The 24,570-nt window shown below is 40.7% G+C and overlaps 1 protein-coding gene across 1 annotated transcript in view; it reads left to right on the forward strand.

The window, feature by feature from the left end:
• KCNH8 (potassium voltage-gated channel subfamily H member 8) overlaps positions 1 to 24,570 on the forward strand; it is a 355,694-nt gene that overhangs the window by 133,694 nt on the left and 197,430 nt on the right. The window contains exon 3 of the mRNA XM_042903485.1: positions 18,464 to 18,595. Coding sequence (XP_042759419.1) covers positions 18,464 to 18,595 — 132 coding nt within the window. The remainder of the gene's footprint in view (positions 1 to 18,463; positions 18,596 to 24,570) is intronic.

Below are 24,570 nucleotides of genomic sequence, written 5' to 3' on the forward strand. Positions count from 1 at the left end.
TAAAAAAAGGAAAAAAAATGTTAAGGTTTATTTATTTTTGAGAGACAAGAGTTCTAGAGGGGGAGGAGCAGAGAGAGAGAGGAGACACAGAATCCAAAGCAGGCTCCAGGCTTCGAGCTGTCAGCACAGAGCCCGACGCGGGGCTCGAACTCATGAACCGTAAGATCGTGACCTGAGTTGAAGTCGGACGTTTAACCAACTGAGCCACCCAGGTGCCCCAAGGGTTGGTGCCCTTATAAGAAGAGGTCAGAGGGGCCCCTGAGTGGCTCAGTCGGTTAAGCCTCCGACTCTTGATTTCGGCTCAGGTCATGATCTCTTGATTGTGAGTTCGAGCCCAGTGTGGGGCTCTGCACTGGTAATGCTGAGCCTGCTTGGGATTCTCTCTCTCTCTCTCTCTCTCTGTCTCTCTGTCCTCCCCCACATGTTCTCTCCCTCTTTCTCAAAATCAATAAATAAACTGAAAATTTTTATTTTTGCTTTTGTTTTTAAAGAAGAGGCCAGGGAGCTAGCCTATTGTGTTTCCACCATGTGTGGACATAGTAAGAATTTGGCAGTGTGTGACCCGGAAGAGGACTCACTGTAATCTGACCGTGCGGGTACCCCGGTCTCAGACTTCCAGCCTCCAAAGCTGTGAGGAGTAAATTCCTGGCAGCCCGCAGCCACCTGGTCTGTGGCGCTTTGTTATAGCGGACCAAACTGCCTAACGCACCCTTTGTTACAGCCTTCCCTTTATCCATGTATCTCTCTCATGAGGTTGTGCATGGTCGAGGGTGGCTTCTTTTTCGTTTTTCTGGTGCCCTATTAATGAATCATGGTGTCCGCAGTGCCTAGAACAGTCGTTGGCACGTAAGAAATGCTTCAGTACTTGCTGACTGAGTCAAAATGTTTGTTTTACTGTTTCAGATGGAGCCCTGGATGGCTCCCCTACCAGAATAGCCTTGAGACACTGAGTCTAGCCGCACACGCTACTCCAGACGCATTTTTGCTCTTCTGTGTCAGTTTCGTGGTCACCTCTCCTTCCAAGTGTTCTCAGATCTCTGACCTCGCCATCCCCTTTTCTTTCTGTTTCTAGACATTGGTTCCCTTGTTAGGATGATTTTCTTCTTTTCGTATTTGGAGAACCTCTTCTCATTCTCTATCTTGCAGAGATAGAGGGAGTGACATTCTGGAGGTTTCTGCTGAAGCCCTGGTTGAGTCTACAATGTGGCTAATAAAGATGCAAGAGTGAAAAGCTTTAAAACCAATTTCAAAGGTTTATCTACTGGAATTGACAGGGTGTGGTGGTCTCTTTGGGTTGGGTATTGGGGGAGGGAGAGAAAGAAGGAAGTGTTAAGAATGACTCTAAAATGTGCATTTGCAGTCGAATCCATCCAAGTTGGCCTTTTATACTGTGTTGGGGGTGTATGTTTTGAGATGAGAGGGAAGGGAAGGCTGGCGTACGGCTTTTTGTTTCAGTGTGTTTGTTTTTCTAATATTTACTAATCCATAGGGCACTGATGATCAGATCCAAGAACCATCGTTACTAAAAATGACATACAGTGAAAAAATATCTTATGGCTTGGAGCATCTCCAGGGATGGGCACTATAACCAAGCTATAACTGGGGAACTGATTTCATCTATGATAAGGACAGTTATTTTTCAAGTCTTCACTTCCCCAGAATTCTTCAAGTTTGAGTCCCCTAAACGATCTTTAAAAAAAAAAAAAAAGCACTGTGTTTCAGAAATTACAGCAGGAGTCAACCAGCAAAAGAAATTTTGTTAACAGTGCTACTAAGAGAAGGTACTATTAAAAGGGAAAACATTGAACTGTGAATGCGTCTTGTGGTTTAAAAAAAATTTTCCTTTTGCTCGAAGTTGTTTCGCGTATAAGATCTCTAATGATTTAGAAAACTACCTGTTTCTCTCCCCCCCATGAAAGATATTGCCAGAGTAGAAGTTTCTCACATATTTAAGCTCCTAGTTGCTTTGGCCTCACTCTTTGACCACAGTCTCCATTTGACTCCTTTACCTCCTGATTGGCATATATTTTGCTTTTGTGATGCAACTCACAAAGTTTCTACTCCATTTCATAATCCCCACTGTAGTTTCTGTTAATGGCATTGTAAGACATGCCTTGTCAGAGATCCCTCGAAGGTCATTAAGCTTATTTTTCGGGTGAAGGATAATTACGTGTATTTTCATTATCAAAAGAGGAAGGGAATGACTACCCTCTATTTACGAAAGGTTGTCTGGTTAATCTCCTTTTAGAATGTGCCAGTATGACATTCACAGCCTAGATTCTACCTGATTCTCGCTTTAACAAAAAGTGCTTAAATACTCTGGTAATACACAGTGTGGTCAAACTCCCAGCGCATGAAGACTTAACTCCCAGAACACAGTAATTTGCAGGCTTCTTCATAAGGGGTTGGCAAAGTGTGGATTGTGGATCATATCTGGCAGAATGCTTGTTTTGTAAAGGACATTTTATTGGAAAATGGCCATGCTCATTTTCTTATGTACAGTTTATTACTGTTTGGGCACTACAATAGCAGAGTAGAATAGTTAAGACAGAGACTCTATGAACTGCAAAAATATTCACTATCCGGCCCTTTACAGAAAAAGTTTGCTGACCTCTGAAGATGAATGTACCAAATCTTTCAGGTTGAATATCAAATTGGAGCCCTCTGTAGTTTAGAAGAATTCTGAATTGTCATGTTTTAACTACCTGTACTTTTTTTGTTGTTGGAGGAAAATGCCTGTAAACGTATGGAAACTAGTGAGAAGAGGTTACGCGTGAATTCACTTTTCACAAAACAGTGTCTGTCTTGGGACAGGCTTGCCGATGTGAATACCTCACCTGAGCGTGAAGGGTAGGGCAGTGCTCCCCTGGGCACTGGGGTTTGCCCTCAAGTTCTGATGAGGTATCGGCTCCATTTTAGGGGAGGAGCAGTACGGTGAGGAAGCTTCTAACTGTTTTACTTCAACGTGCCTGCCAAGTTGTGACTCAGGGCAATCTGGCGCTGTGTTCATGAGCCTTTGCTAAGAGGCGAGTTTGCACAATGGAAGAAACGTTCAGTATGTTTGTTGTCTGCATGTTCTTGGAAAGTGCTAAAACGACACCTAAAACTGCAACCATGTATTTATACACTGGAGAATTGTCATGAGATCCTTAACCACTCCTTTTCCATTTCTCTTTCCTTGTTTCCAAATTCTCATCGCAAAATTTCTGCTTTCTCCCCTAGAACGTACTTTCCATCGTTTTACCTTACTTGCCCAATCTTTTAAACACAGATTCTAACCCCAAATCTACTTCAAAACAAAACGAAACAAAACAACCCTGATCAATGCTGAAATTTGTTGTGTCCTGGGTTCTTTTATCAATAGCAATAAGACATGCAAGTATGATTTTTTCTTTTAAGGTGTCAAAACTAGATTATCCACTCATGTGATCATTATTCCTTTGGAGATTTCTTTTAATGTTTGGAGAAATGCACTGTGTTTTAGCACAAAGCTCTTGAAACTAAAAGTCATATGACTTGAGAGCTAGGCCCTCCTCTTGTGACAACATTAATCATTCTGAATGGTTTACTCAACTGCTCTGAACTCAGGATTTTCAGCTTTCTAGTAAAGAGTTCCATCTCATCATCCAAAAGATCTTTTGTCAACCCCAGCAATCTAAGCTGACCGTACGTTACAACTTAATACTAGCTTAGATGTTCAAATAAATGCTGACTAATTCTCCATTTTCCAAAGTGATAAGCGTTTCCTTAATTAAAAACAAATGAAATGTTTCATATATATGCACAGAGATTTTTATAACCAGTACCCACCCTGTACCATCACCTAGCTTTAACAAGTATTAATGTTGAGCCTTAGGTAAGCTTGATTGTTTTTTTAATAGTTAAAGAATGAAAGCATTACGTGTACAGGTAAAGTCCTTAATTTATAGAACTAGTCAAAAAAGTATAAAATGCTTTTGCATATTTTGGCCTCTTCAAAGCTCTTAACCATGAGATGTGGTCATATGGCCAGGATGCAGATGTGGTGCAGACAGGTGTAAAAATTATATCTGGGTATACTCAGTGAGTAAATGAAGAATCTAGGACTCGACCACATGCGAGGTCATCTAAACTCTGCATTCTTTCCACTATACCTTGACTCCTTTTCTAAATATATCACTTTTGTAATTAGGGTTCCTCATAAGCAACACAGATTGATTCTGGTTGTCTTATGCAAAAATACTCATTTATTAGCAATATATATTACAACTTATAGAAGCAAAGAGAGTAATGAGCAACCAGCTTTTGAAACAGGCAGGAAGCAGTAGTGTTCTGTAAGGTCTAGGTAGCAGGAGTAACTGGAAAGATTTTTCTGGCCTTCATTGTTCAATGAATCTGCTTCCTCCATTTTTGATCTTGATCTCTGTTCATGATCAAAACTACCAGTAGAGAAAGACTGATTGGTCCAGTGTGGATGCTTTGCCCCTCCCTCCTGTGAGGGTGAGTCAGAGCACGGTGTTTTGATGGTTCTACCAGGGCCACATGCAGAGGGGTGTTTTGGTTTCTGGTCGAATACGGAGGTTTTTAGTGACAAGAGGAAGGGCATGGATGCTGTTCTGCCAAAAATGTGAGATAATCTACTCAACTAATTGCAGCAGCCATGAGAACGTGCATCTCATATGTCTGATTACAGGATAGTAACTGGCCAATGGCCCCAGCTGCTGTGCTCTGAAATTGTTTCACTGTGTTGGCACAGAGGCCAAACTTTCTATGGGCAGCTTCCACCCAATGACCGAGGGAAGCAGTCGGGTGCGAACTGGATGCTAACCAGTTCTGTTCCTGGGAGATACGGAACTGCCCTGATGGGCACCTTGGCTGGGTGAGTCCCTGATCACCTTGGTGAACTTTCCTCACAGCTGCGCTGCAGTCTAAGGTGCTCTTGTCCAATTCTTCTTCCTCCCCTTTCTCCTTTGCTTGACCTGAGACCTGTGTCATGGCCTTCTCATCATTTGCTTCTAAGAGGACCTTCAATATAGCACACAAAGAGTCATTAATATTCAAAAGCAATATTAACTAGCACTTTCAGGAACAATTCCCTAAAATTATTATCCCCCCCTTTCCCACATTCTTTATCCTTCTTTTGCTCTTATTGCTGTTCTTGTAGCATTTGAAATCTTCCAATAAAGTAGACGATGGTTTATCATTGGTTTTCTCTCCAGAGCAGAGTATAAGTTCTCTTGAGGCACAGGACAGAGATCTGTTCTGTCTTGTTTACTGTTGTGCTGTATCCAAACACTTAAAACAGTTTTCAGCCATGAAGGGCACTCAATAAATATTTGTTGAATAAGTGACTGTCTTTATTTCCAATTGCTTGCAATTTAATCTCCAAATATTTTCTTTCAGGTCCTAAATAAGTAGGCCTAGAGTCCCAGACCCTTTTACCCACACTGAATCCATGTGGACATTATGATTATTATTGACCCCAACAATCATTCCCATTGCCCCCAAAAGACCATAGATTCCTCCAACTAAAGCCTTGTGCAATTAGAGTTCACTTGATCCTCGAATTCTCATTTAAAGCAAGTTCTTTTTCGCTGAACAACAGCAAGTTTGAATAAATCTTAAATTGCTTTTCTTAAAGTCAGGTATCAAGGGAGCAAGTCTGCTTCAGTGTCTTGTTCTCAGAAGGAAGTAGCTTACAAGTAGGAGTCAGGAAGCGAAGCCCGTTGGATCAGACATTTTTCTGCTCACGAACAATCATCCTTCACATTTGGCCTTCTTTCCCCCAGAGGATCATTGATACAGAGAGCCACGGCCCAGCGTTGATTTCGGCTGAGTACCTGAGTGCTCTTTGTTTGTTCTAGTCTTAGAAGAGACGAGTCCAGGGGATGTCATTGTGTGTCCTACCTAGGGCTGCCATGGTGCGGAGATCGCCATTTCTGAAGCTTCCTAAGAAAGCAAGAAACAACAACATTGGGAGGATGTGTCAGGCAAATGCTTTATGAATGAGGAGAGGATATGGTGCTACATACATTAGCAACTTAGGTTGCTACCCTTAAAAACTTGAATCGAGAGGCTTTTTTGAGTACATTGTCTCCGTCTCAACACGGGGACTGAAAGCAGCCCCAGTGGTGGTTTTCAGATCCCAGTCTCTCATTAGATACGGAAGCACGTTGAAGAGTTAGAGCCACGTGTATGTCAGGAAGGATGTGGGCCAGTCTTAAACGGAAGTAGCCGAATCTTGTTTCAAAAAGAAGTTCCACTCTTAACCTTGGCTGACAGAGAAATGTGTCGATTATCCTAAGGTTTTATTTCATTTTTTTCTCTTACGATATGGCATTTAAGAAAGCATCTGTTCCATGATGTCCCAGAGCATGGGAAGAAAAATTAAACAGCAGCGAAACTCAATCCCCGAAGCACTGCTTATAGAATAAGATCATTCCCAGGATATTATAGTAAAGCAAAATTAGAAAATCAAACTCAGACTTGTGTTTAAATTCATCCCTTTGGCACTTAACAGCTGTGGGATCTTGAAGAAAATACCGCATATCTCAATGTCCGCATTTGTAAAATGTAGTTCAGTTTGGTAAAATATTGGTCAGGTTGATGGATGAGAAGTTCAGGTTTAATACATGTAAAGCATGTGGCATAGTGTCTGACACATGATGGAAGCTTAATAAGTGACAGCTACTACTAGGCTCTTGCTGTGTGCATTGTTATTGTTTACATCATCAGGACCCCTTTACCTCTCTTTTTCATTAGGCTGTACCCATTTGACCTGGCTCCCCCTCTACACTTCTCCCTTCTGAATTTGTATTTAACCACATGTGGAAAATCTTTTCAGTTCTAGGTAGTAATTATCTATGTTTATCGCCAGAAGCAGTTTGGTTTTCTTAAAGCAAGTAAGAGCTCTACTGATCAATGATATACTCAATGATTTGTTGAGCAAGGTTGGTACAACTATTGATAAAAGCACATGTTGAGTGTATTTTTTTAGATCTCAAGTTTCCAAGCTCCTCTTTTTCCTAATGATTAGAGATTTCCTAAAGAGAGCTATACGTACCCCTGGGAGAGGAATACGGTTTTTATTTAAGGAGAAAAGGAACTTGCAACAAAATGGAAAGGGGGGGAAAAACCCCAAAACTTGGCACATTCAAGTCAGTTAAGCATTGCTTGATTTGATATCTATCCTTCCTTCATTCCTCTCTTTCTTTTTCTTCTGCCCCCCCCCCCATCTTACTTTTTCAGCTATCCTTGGGATGTCTGTTAAAACTTTTTATTTTAATGTGTTTATTTTTGAGAGAGAGAGAGAGAGCACAAGCTGGGGAGGGGCAGAGAGAGGGAGAGACGGAGACGGAGACAGAGAATCTGAAGCAGGACCCAGGCTCCAAGCTGTCAGCACAGAGCCCAATGCAGGGCTCAAAACCATGAACTGTGAGATTGTGACCTGAGCCGAAGTCAGACTCAACCAACTGAGCCACCCAGGTGCCCCACCTATCAAAACTTAAATCATGGGACTATGTAAAAAGCGAGCTCCCCAGAAATAAGATCTCATCACTCTGATTGCCCAGTCTTGAACTTCTTCCATTTCTTACTTCTAGAGTTGCCAGAATCCCACTATATATTCCTTTATGCTGAATTCTAGAAAAACTGCAAATAAGGATCCCAAGAAGAAAGGAAAAAAGAAGCAACTATAATTCCACAATCCACCACTATTAATGTTTTGTGTGCATTTTACCAGTCTTTTTTTTTTTTCTATACAGAAACAAACTTAAAACACTTTTCTGGAACTTCCTTTTTCATTAAATATTGAAATGAAAGGTATCTTTTAGCTACTGCCCAGCTCACAGGGGTCTCCAGCTGGTTCTATTCATCTCCCACCAGCTCCACTCTACCCTCAGCTGTTACATGAGGTATAAGGGCCCCAGTGCCCTTTACTTTGGGTCACTAAGATCCTGGGGCATGTAGAGGAAGGGTGTCCATGCAGGCAAATCCAGTGGGGACACAACAAAGACTTGAAACATGTATGGGCTGCACTAGCGATGGATGGCCCTCAGAGGATTGTGCCCTGCAGGTAGGGTAAAGCCTTTACCGGATATATCACCAAAGAATCCTTGCTTTCATCCCTTGGTATAGAGCAAATGCCAAGAAGAGCTGGTGAGCCTGCTGTCGGGCTTGTCCTTCGTGCAGCTCTGGGTACTTCAGAGGACTTCCTTTTTAATGTGACCCCTCCCTTGAGTTCAGCTCTTCACACTATCCATCCCATCCCTGTTGTTTTTTTTTCCCTAGTCCCTTGAAAATAGATCTTCCATATTGGTACAGAATCTGGAATGTTGGGGTGCCTGGGTGGCTCAGTCGGTTAAGCAGCTGACTTCAGCTCAGGTCATGATCTCGCGGTCCGTGAGTTCAAGCCCCGTGTCGGGCTCTGTGCTGACAGCTCAGAGCCTGGAGCCTGTTTCAGATTCTGTGTCTCCCTCTCTCTGACCCACCCCCTTTCATGCTCTGTCTCTCTCTGTCTCAAAAATAAATAAACGTTAAAAAAAAAAAGAATCTGGAATGTTCTGCTAATATTTTAAGTAAGCAGTGAAAAGCCATTGGGTGTTTTCAATTGATACCTTATATTTTCACAACTTACTGGAAGCAGCATGGGAGAAAACCTAAAGACAGGAAGAACCCTTTTGAAGAGTGGGTGAGAGATGATTAAAGCTGGAACAAGGCAGTAGCAAGTGTAGTAAAGAGGAAGGGCAGGTAAGAGCTCAATGATAGACTCTGTTGGTACTCCCATTACTGCTGCACCCGTTCTGCTACAGGTATAAGTGTCCCATCGCCCATCACCATCAGCAGTAGCCTTGTTTACCCACCCACAGCCCCTCTCCCACCCCAACCACAATATATGTACCCCCTGGACTAATTTCTTTCTTCCTTTCTTCCTTCTTTTCTTTTCTTTTCTTTTAATGGAGTTGAAATCAGTGAGTCATCACTTACATACAATACTCAGTGCTCATCGCAACAAACGCCCTCTTTTTCTAGAAAAGTTTTTATTTATTTTTTTGAAGAGGGAAGGGGCACAGAGAGTGAGAAGGAGAATTTTTGTAATGCTTTTATTTATTTTTGAGAGAGAGAGAGACAGACAGACAGAGCATGATCGGGGGAGGGGCAGAGAGAGAGGGAGACACAGAATCCACCGCAGCCTCCAGGCTCAGTCAGCACAGAGCCCGACATGGGGCTCGAACTCACGAGCTGCGAGATCATGACCTGAGCCGAAGTCAGACACTCAACCAACTGAGCCATCCAGGTGCCCCAGCCTCCCTTAATACCCATCACCCATCCAGCCCATCCCACACCCACCTCCCTCCATCAACTCTCAGTTTTTCTCCATCATTAAGAGTCTCTTTTGGTTTATTTCCCTCTCTCCTCTTTTTGCCTCCTCCCATATGTTCATCTCTTTTGTTTCTTAAATTCCACATATGAGTGAAATCATATGGTATTTGTCTTTCTGATTGACTTATTTCATTTGGCATTTGGCATCCTAACTCCATACACATTGTTGCAAATGGGAAGATTTTATTCTTTTTGATGGCTGAGTACTATTCCTGTGTGTGTGTGTGTGTGTGTGTGTGTGTGTGTGTGTGTATAGTGGACATTTGGGCTCTCTCCATAGTTTGGCTATTGCTGCTGCTGCTGCTATAAACATCGGTGCATGCACCCCTTTGAATCTGTATTTTTGTATCCTTTGGGTAAGTACCTAGTCGTGCAATAGCTGGATTGTAGGGTAGTTCTATTTTTATTATTTTGAGGAACCTGCATACTGTTCTCCAGAGTGGCTGCTGCAGTTTGCATTCCCACCAACAGTGCGAGAGGATTCCCCTTTCTCTGCATCCTCACCAACACCTGTTGTTTCCTGTGTTGTTAATTTTAGCCATTCTGACAGGTAGGAGGTGGTATCTCGTCATGGTTTTGATCAGTATTTCCCTGATGATGAGTGATGTTGAGCATCTTTTCATGTGTCTGTTAACCATCTGTACGTCTTCTTTTTTTTTTTAATTTTTTTTAACTTTCTATTCAGTTTTTGAGAGACAGAGAGAGACAGAGCATGAATGGGGGAGGGGCAGAGGGAAAGGGAGACACAGAATCCAAAGCAGGCTCCAGACTCCAAGCTGTCAGCTCAGAACCTGATGCGGGGCTTGAACCCACCAACCGTGAGATCATGACCTGAGCCGAAGTCAGATGCTTAACCGACTGAGCCACCTGGGTCCCCCCCCCCTTTTTTTGTAATGTTTATTTTTGAGAGAGAGAGAGAGAGAGAGAAAGACAGAGTGAGAGTGGGGGAGGGGCAGAGAGAGAGGGAGACACAGAATCTGAAGCAGGTTCCAGGCTCTGAGCTGTCAGCACAGAGCCCGACGCAAGGCTCGAGCTCACAGACTGTGAGATCAGACCTGAGCTGAAGTCAGACGTCTAACCGACTGAGCCACCCAGGTGCCCCTGTATGTCTTCTTTGGAAAAGTGTCTATTTGTGTACTCTGCTCATTTCTTAATTGGGTATTTGTTTTTTTGGATGTTGAGGTTGATAAGTTCTTTATAGATTTTGGATACTAACCTTTTATGAGCTATGTCATTTGGAAATATATCTTCTCCTATTCCACCAGTTGCCTTTTACTTTTGTTGATTGTTTCGTTCACTGTGCAGAAGATTTTTGTCTTTTTTAAAAGTTTTGTTTTTACATTTATTTATTTTTTGAGAGACAGAGAGAGACAGAGCACAGGTTGGGGAGGGGCAGAGAGAGAGGGAGACACAGAATCCGAAGCAGGCTCCAGGCTCTGAGCTGTCAGCACAGAACCTGACATGGGGCTTGAACTCACGAACTATGAGATCATGACCTGAGCCGAAGTCAGATGCTTAACTGACTGAGCCACCCAGGTGCCCCTTATTTACTTATTTTTAAGCAATCTCTATGCCCAAAGTGGTCATTGAACTCATGACTCTTGAGATCAAAAGTCACATGCTCCACCAACTGAGCCAGCCAGGTGCCTCAGGTGCACAGCTTGAACTCACAAACCATGAGATCATGACCTGAGCCGAAGTTGGATGCTTAACCAACTGAACCACCCAGGCACCCCAGAAGATTTTTAGCTTGATGAAGCCCCAATAGTTCATTTTTGCTTTAGTTTCCCTTGCCTATGGCGATGTGTCTAGTAAGAAGGTGCTGCGGCGAACGTCAAAGAAGTTGCTTCCTGTGTTCTCCTCTAGGATTTCGACGGTTTCCGGACTCATATTTAGGTCTTTTACCCCATGGACTAATTTCTTAAAAAAGTGTCAAACCTGTCACCCCATCATCGAGTAAGTAGCACTGAGACAATGGTTGTTAGGAATAAGGCTCAACAGAGTTGATGTGCAATATGAAGAGCACCTGAAAATGTTTCAGTCGCATGACATTGATGCTGTTAACACTTAGGATATTATAGGATTGTAGTAATAATTTTAAAAGCTAAACATCACACATATTTCTCGTTGAAATCCAAGCAACGTCCTGCTTAAGAAACGTGAGCATATGCAGAGGGTCCACATCCCACTTTCTGCTACTGACCTTCCATTGGGAAAGGCAATTTGTAAGCTCATCATGACAGCATAGACATTACAGAGAAGGGAACAACTCACAACTCAATTTGCTTTATATCTCTACCTCCTTATATTAAGTTATTGAGCCTTGAATTCATACCGGAAACCTTATCATTAGTTTTTACTTCTTGCCAAGTAGAATCTTTGGGGGCTGTGTAGAAAACACATCAGTCTTCTTAAAATTGTAAATACTAGCAAGTCAAATTCTCCAATACGCTTGTTTCCCAACTGAGAAAAAGGAAGTGCCAAAATGGGAGATAGGGACATTCCACCGGAATTAAGCTCTGTGTAATTATTTATGCAATTCCGAAAATACATTTTACCATATAGGGTATAAACCCTCTTTTCTCCCCATGAATTGTATTTATCCATGGAAGTCAAAGGTGTTATTAACTTAAATCCTGGCAGAGCCTCATCTGTTTTAACACTCACCAACCCACATGATAATTACTGCTGCTATACACAGAAGAACTTAAAATTGACATAAGATTTCTGCCCTCTAACCTGTTTTTAAGAATCCTTCACATCTCTGGGTTTTAGGCTGAAGGGTGTGCTGCCTCCCACCTTAACCCTAAGAGAGATTTATTGCACCGGGCCTGACTTACTGTTGACTGAAAGATGTTGCACGATCATTACTGTGCCCATGAGTAAAAGAGGAAGAGGCCAACCTTGGGGAATAGCTTTGAATTATGATAGTCATGCAAGGATAGAGATTTTGTCACAGAGCTAGGACAGAGGTCCTGGTAGAGAGATTTAGGAAAGCAGGGGGGAAAGGATGGATAAGTGAGCAAATTAAGTGTGAGGGGTTTTGCTTTGAATCTGCTTGGCAAGGCTTTGCATCTGTCCTCTTTTTGTGGAAGAAGCAAGTGGAAAATGTTTTGCTTTCTAATGTTAGGCGTGGCTAACGTCATTTTTTTTTATGTTTCCTCCTCCCATGCTACTTCTTCATTTATTTAAGTATTTATTTTTGAGAGAGAGAGAGAGAGAGAGAGAGAGAGAGCATGCAAGCAGGTCATGGGTAGAGAGAGGGGGGGACAGAGGATCTGAAGCAGGCTCTGTGTTGACAGCAGAGAGCCCGTTGTGGGGCTCGAACTCACAAACCATGAGATGGTGATGTGAGCCAAAGTCAGATGCTTGATCAACTGAGCCACCCAGGCGCCCCAGCTAACATCATATTTATAAGGCAATTGGTGTGGATGAATCTGAAAGATCAATTGAAAGAAGAAAGGAAGAAGGGAAGGGAAGGAGGAAGGAAATAGGCCTATATCTCCCTTATACTGTTTCCCTCATATAGGCATACCTCCTCTTATTGTGCTTTATTTTATTGTGCTGTGTTTTTCACAAACTGAAGGTTTGTAGCAACCCTGCATAGAGCAAGTCTATTGGAGCTGTTTTCCCAACATTTGCTCACTTGGTGTGTGTGTGTCACATTTTGATAATTCTCTCGCTATTTCCGACTTTTTCATTATTATTATAGTTGTTATGGTGATCTGTGATCAGTGAGCTTTGTTATTACTATTGCAATTGTTTGGGGGCACCACCAACTGTGCCCATAGAAGACAGCCAACTTAAATCAATAAATGTGTGTGTTTTGACTGCTCTACCAACAGGCTCTTCCCCACCTCTCTCTCATTCCTTGGGCCCCACTATTCCCTGAGACACAGCAATATTGAAATCAGGCCAATTAATAACCCTTCAGTGGCCTCCAAGTGTTCATGTGAAAGGAAAAGTTGCACATCTCTCACTTTCAATCAAAAGCTAGAAATGGTTAAGCCGAGTGAGGAAGGCATGTTGAAAGTCAAAACAGGCCAAAAGCTAGGGTTCTTGTGCCAAATAGCCAAGTTGGGAATGCACAGAGGTTCTTGAAGAAAATTAAAAGTGCTGCTCCAGTGAACACAAGAATCATAAGAAAGAGAAACAGCCTCATGGCTGATATGGAGAAAGTTCGAGTGGTCTCAATAGAAGATCAAAGCAACCACAACATTCCCTTAAGCCAAAATCTAAACAAGAGCAAGACCCTAACTCTCTTCAAGTCTATGAACTCTGAGAGGTGAGGAAACTGCAGAAGAAGAGTTTGAAGCCAGCGGAGATTGGTTCATGAGGTTTACGGAAAGAAGCCTCCTCCATAACAGAAGGCGGCAAGGTGAAGAAGCATGTACTGATGGAGAAGCTACAACAAGTGACCCAGAAGGTGAAGGTGGCTCCACTAAATGACACATGTTCAACGTAGGAGACACAGCCTTCCATTGGAAAAAGATGCCATCTAGGATTTTCATAGCTGGCGAGGAAAGGTCAATGGCTGGTTTCAGAGCTTCAAAAGATAGACTGACTCTCTTGTTAGGGGTTAATGTAGCAGGTGACTTTTAGTTGAAACCAGTGCTCATCGACCATTTCAAAAATCCTAGGGCTCTTGAGAATTATGCTAGGTCTACTCCGCCTGTGCTCTGTACATGGAACCACAAAGCCTGGATGATAGCACATCTGTTTACAACCGATGTTTATAATCTGTTTTAATTTTAAACCCACGGTTGATGCTTCTAGAAAAAGGATTCCTTTCAAAATATTACTGGTCATTAGTGATGCAGCTGTTCATCCAAGAACTCTGATGGAAATGTACAATGAGATTAACGTAGTTTTCATGCCTGCTAACACAATGTCCATTCTGCAGCCCATGTATCAAGGAGTAATTTTGATTTAAGTCTTATTATTTAAGAAACCCATTTTATAAAGCTGTAGCTGCCATAGATAGTGATTCTTCTGATGCACCTGGAAAAAGTAAATTGAAAACCTCCTGGAAAGAATTCACCATTCTAGATGTCTTTAAGAACATTTGTGTTTCGTCGAAGAGGTCAAAACATCACTATTTTAATACGTGTTTTTAATGTTTATTTATCTTTGAGAGAGAGACAGAGTGCAAATGGGGAAGGGGTAGACAGAGAGGGAGATAGAGAGTTCGAAGCAGGCTCCAGGCTCCGAGCTGTCAGCACAGAGCCCGATGTGGGGCTTGAACTCACGAGCTGTGAGATCATGACCTGAGCTGAAGTGGGATGCATGACTGAGCCACTCAGGCACCCCCAAAATATCGCTATTAACAGGAATTTGGAAGAAGTTGATTCCAATTTTCATGGATGCCTTTGATAGGTTCCAGACTTCAGTGGGGGGAGTCACTGCAGATATGGTGGACATAGCAAGAGAATTAGAATGACAAGTGGAGCCTGAAGCTGTGACTGAATGGCTGCAATCTCATGGTAAAACTTGAACAGATGAGGACTTGCTTCTTAGGATGAGCAAAGAAAGTGTTTCTTGAGATGAATCTACTCCCGGTGCAGATGCTGGGAATATTGCTGAAATAACGACAAAAGATTTAGAGTATCACATAAACTTAGTTGATAGAGCGGTAGTAGGACTTGAGGGGATTGACTCCAATTTTGAAAGAAGTTCTGCAGGTAAAGTGCTATCAAACAGCATCACGTGCTACAGAGAAATCGTTCATGAAAGGAAGACTCAATTGATACGGCAAACTCATTGTTTCCTTTTTTTAAGAAATCGCCACAGCCACTCACTTTCAGCAACCACCCTCCCTTGAGCAGTCAGCGGCCATCAACATCAAGGCAAACACCCTCCAGCAAAAGGATTACAACTCATTGAGCCTTCAGATGATGGTTAGCGTATTTGAAAGAAATTAAGCATTTTTAATTAAAGCGTGTACTTTGCATTTTGAAACACCGTGCTATTGCACACTTAATAGACTACTGTATAGCGTAAGCATAACTTGTATATGCCCTGGGAATCAAAAACAATTCATTTAACCTGCTTTATTGTGATATTTACTTTTTTGGGGTGGTCTGGAACCAAACCTGCAGTATCTCTGAGATACACGCCTCTACACATTTTTTTGTCATATATGCAATGGGAAGGCAGACGTCAGCCTAGTCCATGCCAAATTATTACAAAAATCTGAATTTAAAAGGACCCGTGTTAATGGACTTTTACTGAATTTATAAAATGTCAAAGATCACATCTCACTTAAAAGATAAATCTCAAAGTGCTCTTTCAACACTCCCAGAACACCATGTAAAATGACTGCTGTGCTGATTCGAGAATATTGACATTTGGCAGCTCTTTGCTTGGCTCTCACCTGATATGCTTTTGCCTCTCTCTAAAATACTTTGGTGCACCTGTGCAAAGGCTCTGTGGAGACAATAATGAGGCTTGTCTGAGTGCATAGATAAAATGTATTTTCGGGAAAAATAATAGCCTCTGTTCTGATTTGGGTGACGTTTTTTGCAAGACAAGTGACAGAGATGCTTTAAAAATGTGATCCGACTATCAGATTCATATTCTTTCCTGGGTCCCCGCTATTAATATGTCCAGGGTCTGGTTGACAGCTTGCCCTGATGATTCTTTTTGTTCCTACCATAGCTACAGCATTAGCACAAACCGCTCCCAACTGGAAATGGTGGCTATAGAAAAAAATTGAATTAAGAGCCATCCTGGGATAATGGGGATAGTAGTGTTTGGCCAGGACTACGGCTCATTGATGAGGTTTCCCTATTAGTTGTAGACAATAGGGTTGATATATTGTCTCATGGTGTTTGGGTTACTCTACGCATCACTGGAGTGAAGGATATGAGGATATTACAATTGAGGGAACCAAGTTAATTGGAGAAGAGAAGTTAATTGACTCCCCCATGGTCCGGAGCTAGTTAATGTTGGAGGTATGGTTAGATCCCGTTCTCTGGGAGCCTGGTGATGTGGTATTGAAATAGAATTGCTGTGGCATAGATATTTGGGAAGACGAATGAAAGGAAACCATAGATCTGAATCCGAAGGACAGGGAGGAACTTCTGACTTATGATGCTGAAGCTATTTAGGAGGATCCATTGGGACAGGCACATATTCCATGCATCCTTTATACAGTGGAAGCACATCGTACTCATGTTTATTGCATGTGTATTCAACCACACTTTTCAAAAAGTACAGTAGCAGCTAAAATAAAATGTGATCTTTTTGTCAGATGGCCCCTGTATCAGCTCCTTCATCTGTGATAGATTCCAAGGCTGGATGGATACATCAGCTGTGTTGGAAACTGTGAGATCTAATACAGTATATACAAAACAACCTAAAATATCGAGGGTATTTCTGACTGTTATTTTTGTCTTATACCCAACTGTGAAATCAACTCCCATATAAGATGGAAATTCACAGTATTGAGGGATTTTTTTGCTCATCAAAAGAAAAATGATGGAAAAAATATGTGTGAATAGATTAATAGTTTTGTTTTTAAGCACATAATACCTTTTTTGCCACTTTCAACTTTTTTTTTGCCCAGAAATGTTTTTTAGGAGGAAATCTAGTATGAGAACTTTAATATATTCATATTTTAATATATATAAAAACATTTCAAAATATGAGCCTTAGGTTTGAACTTGAAGCTGCTAATATTATTTCTCAGGGTTCTTTTGCTCGAAAAATAGAATTGAACTTACCGCTTTTTAAAATACGCTTTTGAGGGGCGCCTGGGTGGCTTGGTCGGTTAAGCGTCCGACTTCGGCTCAGGTCATGATCTCACGGTCCGTGAGTTTGAGCCCCGTGTCGGGCTCTGTGCTGACAGCTCGGAGCCTGGAGCCTGTTTCCGATTCTGTGTCTCCCTCTCTCTGACCCTCCCCCATTCATGCTCTGTCTCTCTCTGTCTCAAGAATAAATAAACATTAAAAAAAAATTAAAAAAAAAATACGCTTTTGAAGTAATATGCACCTACTGAAAAATACACATGCATACATGGAGTTTGACAGGTTTGCAAAACTAAACACTCCAATGGAAGCAACAGAAAGATCATAAAGCAGAACATGACCAGCATGCCAGAACTCTAGGACCTGTGTCCCCTTCTTTTTTTTTTTTAGTTTTTCTATTTCAATGTTTATTTATTTTTGAAGGGGGGAGGGACAGAGAGAGAGCGAGATACAGAAGCAGGTTCCAGGCTCTGAGCTGTCAGCACAGCTCGCGCGCCTCAAACTCACGAACTATGAGATCATGACCTGAGCCGAAGTCAGACTCCTAAATTACTGAGCCACCCAGGTGCCCCACCTGTGTCCTCTTCTTTCTAATCACCATCTCCCAGACCACCATCCTGACTTTTAACACTGTAGATGAGTTTTGCCTGTTTTTATACTTAATATATATGCATTCTGCTCATTATTATGTTAGGGATATTCATCCATCTGATTGTCAGTTATTGTATAACTCTTATTCACATTGCTGCGTAATTTTGTATTGTGGGAATATATCTTAATGCTGTTGTACAATTTTTACAGTATAGATACTAATTTGCAACCAGCCAACAATGTAGGAGAGTTTAAGTGACTATGCATTTCCCCCCAAACTTGGTATTTTTCATCTTTTTTTTTTTTAACAACTTTAGCCGTTCTGGTGGACAATCATTGATTTTTAAATTGACTAAATAAACCTCTAGCAATCTCATACCGAACAAAGGTCTTTATTTTAGCAACCCGTGTGTGTTGGGGGTGGGAAGGGGCAATGTTTCATAAAGCGGAATGCTTCAACATCAACAAGTTCAAAAAAGAAATACATTTTGAATTACATAAGCAGAAATATCTCAGCACAGACAAGTGGTTTTGTATAAAATACAGCCTTATTTTCAAAGAAAGCATTTCATTTGGGAATGAAGAGATATGCATATGGGCTAGACATTTATGGAATCTGAAAACTGACATTTTTAAGATTTTGGAGGGGAGGTGTGGGATAGAAGAAAACAGTAAGGACTTTATTAACTGCACCACTAATGATTGAGATTTTCATAGAAAAAACACGAGGCAGTGGCTGATTTGTATTTTTATTACTGTTGCAGGGTCTCCATTTTGGTGCCTATTGGATATTGTTCCTATAAAGAATGAGAAAGGAGATGTGGTACTTTTTCTGGCCTCATTCAAAGACATAACAGATACAAAAGTGAAGATTACTCCAGAAGATAAAAAAGAAGGTTGGTACTGTTTTCAGAAAACATTGACAGATGGAGTAACATTTTGAAATTGTTTACTCAGAATCTCTAGGAGGAAAAAAAATTGTCTTTTTAATAACAGCAACTGATAAATATTCATAACTGTTAGCAGTTAGCGCTTGGTGCCTATTCCAAAATCACGGAGACTCACATGAATTTACATCCTCGTCTTTGTAATAAAGACTCATTTGACAGGAACCAGAAGTTCATATTCCTATGCAAATAAGATAAAGATGGAAAAACAGTTTAGAATATAAAGAGTCACACCACATTATTTTATTAGGGAAAAATATGAATCGATAGCAATGAGTGAAGTTAAAATGATGTGATTAAAAATCCCTCTCTCAGTTTCATCTGAAGTGCAGTTGCTCAAAATTTAGACGTGAAAATTTCACGTGCAAAATTAAGAATCCAGTGTTTAGTGGTTGCTAGAGTGGATTGTTGCAGACAAATGTGTTTCTGTATTTTATCGTACATAACACTATCATGATTTGTTTTAAGGCACAGACAAGCTTTTCAATGATCTTTAAAGGATTCTACGATTTTATGTTGCTTTCCTTTTACCTTCTGGTTTATAGGTGTTAAGAAATTCCTTAAAATTCATGCAAGCTGACAAAAACTGGCACTGAAAAAAATGTTGATATTATTTCATTTAAACAGGGGTAGGATTACATACTTTGGTGACCAGAGAATAAACAATTGTCATTGCAAGGGACTTCCTATGTGTGAAGTTCTTTATGAGAACCGACTATCTGACATTTCAAGAATTATGACTTGCTCAGAATGAACTCTTTTATTTCAACTCGTTTAAAACACATATGTGAGTGTTTTAAACATACAAAAGTCTCTTGAAATGACAACCCAAATGGAGAACTATCGTGGTGTGGTGCCTCTTCCCCCACTTCCATCATCTGAAATGTTTGCAAATGCACAACTATTTTCCTATGCATTTGCATGACTGAACAGTGTGGCATATTTACATGCACAAGGAAAGAGCAGTCTTACAATTAAAGTTACTCAGATATTACAGCAAGTGTAATACCTGTCCAGCGAGAGAAAAGAAAACATGGGAGTCAGTGTGCATAGATTTTGTTTTTAGGGTTTTTTTCTGTGTGTTGTAGGAATAGAGAAGGTGAGTATGAACTATATTTGCTCACAACACCGCGACACCAAATATGTGGGTTTTCTCCCCACCAAGAACCAGTTCTACAACTTTCTGGCCACCAACTGGGTGTCCTATCATTTAATTCAATTCAGCTCTGCGATGACTACAGAGTTAGTGTCGGTCTCCACACGCTTATGGGCTCATTCCCACGAGACTGTCCTCACTTCAGATGCCAGTCACAAATATTGGGTGCCCAGGGGACCTGTACACGTCTGTCCAATTTGGCTATGAAGTTGGGGATTCCCCGACATTCCTCCTTTTCAAATTTAATAATTTGTTAGAACAACTCACAGCACTCAGGGAAACACTTGATTTATATGGTTACAAAGGATACAATTCAGGAAGAACAAAATGGAAGAGATGCATGGGGCAGGGCATGGGGAGGAGGGAGGTGGAGCGGCCATGCTCTGTCTGGGTGTGCCACACTCCCAGAACCTCAGTGTGTTTACCAACTCAGAAGCTTTCCACACCCCACTGTCCAGGAGTTTTTATGGAGGTTTCATTATGTAGACATGAGTGATTACATCACTGGCCATTGGTGATTAACTCAGTCCCCAGCCCCTCTCATCTTCCAGAAGGTTAGGGGTGGGGTGAAAGTTCCCTCTCTGATTTTGGGTCTTTCACCATGGAAGCATGTAGGGACCCCCAGCCACCAATCAATCATTAGCATATGAAAGACACTCATCATCCCAGAGATTCCAAGGGTTATAGAGTTGTTTGCCAGTTGCAGGAGGTAAAAACCAAATATATATTTTCTATTATGCCGCAATAGGGATTATTTGAATAAAATTATTATTCACATCTTAAATATATATGTGTGTATATCATATACCTTTATATATGTGTGTAGATAGAAGTGTAAAACTAAAAAGTAATATATGACTACTTTTTTTTTTTTTTTTTTTTTTTTTTGTTTAAAGGGAGTAATTTAATCATCCTGACTGGCTTTGAGCAGGAGAATCATGTGTAATGGTTTTATAAAATTTAACTCGTCACCTTTGTCTTAGGCCTGTCATGTCTGTAGATAGGGGAGAAATCCCTATCTTGGAAGACTGAAATTCACCAAAGGAGCAAAATATACTTACTCACTTGGGATTTGAAAGAGCTCAATTAAAACACTCCTTTTTCCACCCAAGTACTGGGCCAACTCAGAAAGAAATAAGAATAAGGCAGATGGGAGATCAGCATATCACCTTGATTTCTGATAAAACTGATAACAGAGAATGTGACGTATATCTACAGCAAGTGGGCTTCCTCTTGTGAGCTCCAGATTTAGGGAAAGTCACCCCTCGATCACAAACAGAGCTATAAAATGGCAAAGGCAGAGCTCCCCAAGTTATAATTTCAAGCTTGGAGGACCAGAGCAGAACAGATGTTCCCCAAATACAGCTGCTTCTTAAAGAGGAAGGGGCCACCCTATGCATACCTATGTGTCCTTCCAAACTCAATCTGATTAAATTCCTCCTCTTCCTCGGTGAAGAAGTGAGTGAAGGAGCAGGAAAGGCCAAGTGTGTTACACTAACGGAAGTGCTTGCACATGAAAGACTGTACCTTACATTTGGGGGTGGAGGAGGGCATGAACTTGAATACTCTGGGACCAGTAACAATTTTACTCATTCAAACCCCCATCTTAAAAATGAGTTTTACATTTACATTTAAATAAATATGCACCTGTTGGGATGAGCACTGGGTGTTGTATGGAAACCGATTTGACAATAAATTTCATATTTAAAAAAATAAAAAATAAAAAAATAAAAATAAATAAAAAAAATAAAAAATAAATATGTTCATCTCTGTTCAGTAATAGACCAATTTTGTTTAGGGAACATATACAATCATATTCTATCTCTTGCAAAGTGTAAAGCAAAAAATATCAACGAAACACATTTAACATTAATTAGATTAATGCAAAATATGATTTATGAATTTTGAAGTATTTTGAAAAAAATCCCTAAATTTTTTGTAGCTTTATAACTTTTTCCTCAAGTGATTATTACTTCATAGGAAGTTATGTATTATTTCTAAATAGGTACTGAAAACTTAACATTTTCTTCTGTTAATGCCTTAATATAAATGTCCCACAAAAGTATGTAGTATTTTTATAGAGGCCAACTAACTATTGTTAGCCAGCATGGCTATAAAATGATCATAAAAAATAGATATATATTTCTTTTTTTTTTTTTTTTACCTGCACCTAATAGAGGAAAATACATTAAATTCACCAGTTGATGGCATGTCTTGTAGGAAAAGCACATCTTAGCGTATGGTATTTTTAGAACTTTGAGATAAGTGTTTGAAAATCATTAAAATGTCACTGTGGAACTGGAGCAGTATTGTATCATAGCACGAGAAAACTGTAAGTGAGCATGTAGCCTGACTTGACCCAAGATTGCATCTCATACAAATGTATCACTGAAGTTCACTGACTTATAGAAATAAGATTTGTGTTCATTTCCTACCCAGGCTCAGATGATGGACTTTATAAGAGGTATATGTGCACTTCTGTTTTTAAAGACTACTTGAATCATTAATATCTATGTTGTTTGGGGGTTTATGTGAAATGGGGTAAAGCATATTTTATTGAAAAGGCTAGCAAGGTATGGGATACAATAAACAGCATTGATGGGAGATTAGCATAAAACGCAATGTTCTGTTTGTGCACTCAGTAGCTTTCAGCCAGTGATCTGGGTTGTGTGTCGGGGTGGGGGTGGGGGCAGGGGGGAAGAGGCAGAAGAGAGGGCAGGAAAGGGAGGGAGGGAGGGAGGGTGTAAGGGACGTCAGCAGAAATCTGGTGTTTTTTACTACCTAATACCCTCCTTTTTTTTTTTTTTTTGACGCATTTTACTTCCATTCTAAAAATAGTGTGTAAACCACTAACTCCTATCCATGTCTAACATTACTGAGTGCATTACTGATCTTTCACTCTCAGTAATACTTTAATACAATTTAAAAGTGAATTAATAGTGGATTAAGTAGTTCAACAAATACTTAGTGAGTACCCACTCTGTCTTCAGATTTCAACTATTGTTTGGGGGTGTCAAAATGGAGACCGGATGCTTTGGATCATCTATACTTTAGCTCAAATCCTGGTTCTACCACATGTTTGGTATAGACTAGGGGCTTATCCTGTCACAGACTGTTCTCTCTTCTATAAAATGGGGTAATCATACATGTCTACATTTGATTGAGATTGTCCAATGACAAAAGTATTACAATTTAGTAATGAGTTTGATGCCCTTTATTCAAAGGGGAGCACTCCATGGATTGAGAGTATACAGTGCTTCACAAGCAGTGGAGTGCCATTCCCGAGGGATTTTGAGCAAGTTTTATAGAGAGTTAGAAGAGGCAACATGGAAACAGGGCATGATGGCCTAGGAGGTAGGGGATTTCCTTATGAGGCTAGCAAGGTCCTACTTTTGAGTGTAAGGTTAGCTAGCTAAAGCTGATTTGGAGGATTGTGCATAGTGTTTGTTAGGGTTCCTTGACAGGTGTTTCCCGTAAGTGCAGGCTGATGTAGGTTTACATGTCAGGCCACCGGGTCCCGTGTTGTGAGTCCCAATACACAAATCAATTTTATCAAGGTTTATAAGAAACAATACATACAAATCACATAGGACAGAGCATCTGAAATGAACTCAATAAAAGATGTGGCCATTGCTACATTCTCTCTGTTTTATTTTAATAGCTAGCTGTTACTGAGTCTCTACATCATACTAACAGAAACTGCCTGTATTTCTTATAACCATATGAATTAGGTATTATTCTTATTCCCAGTTACCAGTGTATTTAAGTAACTTGATAAATTGGCATAGTAAAAAAAGCTTAGTAGAACTAAGATTTACATTCATATAATCAAACTCCGGAGTATGCATTCTTTTATTTAGAGTTTTTTTTTACCTCTCCCAAGAGCTTGTGATCTTATGAAGGACATAGGTCCAGTATTTGTGATATGGTATATCGAGTGATAGTAGAGTGGCAGAAATGGTAAATTCTTTCTGGACAAGGGAAAGAGATAGGAGCCAGCAAGAATTGGAGCAGAGTCAACAAGATCTTCAAGGGGAAGTTAATACTGAAGCAAATCTTGAAAGATGAATGGAGTTCGATGCACTGAAAGGAGGGGTTGTTAATTTCAGGAGGTGGACTAGCAAATAGTTGACCTTTTTTTGGGAAGTAGACTATAAAAGTCAGGGAGTTAAAGTTTATCTCTACATGGATGGGCAGAGCTTAGCTCTTAAAGATTTTATTATGTCTTCTTTTTTTTTCCAAGTTTTTATTTAAATTTCAGTTAGTTAACATTTTATGATGTCTTTCTAAGGAGTTTAGATGGTGTGGAAATACAGAAAAGTAGGACTTGGCAGAGGAAGGGGATGTCAAAGGAACACTGATAAATTTCAAGTTTCTGGCTTGGGGACAGTTAGGGGCTGAATTGTGTGCCCCTCAGATCATGTGTTGAAACCCTTCCCTCACCACCTCATCATGTGACTGCATTTGAAGATAGGGCCTTTAAAGAGGTAGTTAAGGTGAAATGAAGCCATTAGAGTGGGTCCTGATCCAGTCTGACTGGTGGTAAACTCGTAAGAAGTGGAGATTTGGTCATGGGGAAACATGAGGGGCATGCAATGCACAGAAGAAAGACCACGTGAGGAAGCAGGGGAGCAGCACCGCCACTTTTTACTCTAAACACATGTGCTCTTAGGAAAGCAGGTCTTACACTCAAATTACTAAAGAACCAACTTATAATACTCCCACAACCCACTTTCCAACTACTCTTCCACACTAACCTTGAAGGCTG

The sequence above is a fragment of the Panthera leo genome, chromosome C2 (genome assembly GCF_018350215.1).
Source record: "Panthera leo isolate Ple1 chromosome C2, P.leo_Ple1_pat1.1, whole genome shotgun sequence".
Lineage (NCBI taxonomy): Eukaryota > Metazoa > Chordata > Mammalia > Carnivora > Felidae > Panthera > Panthera leo.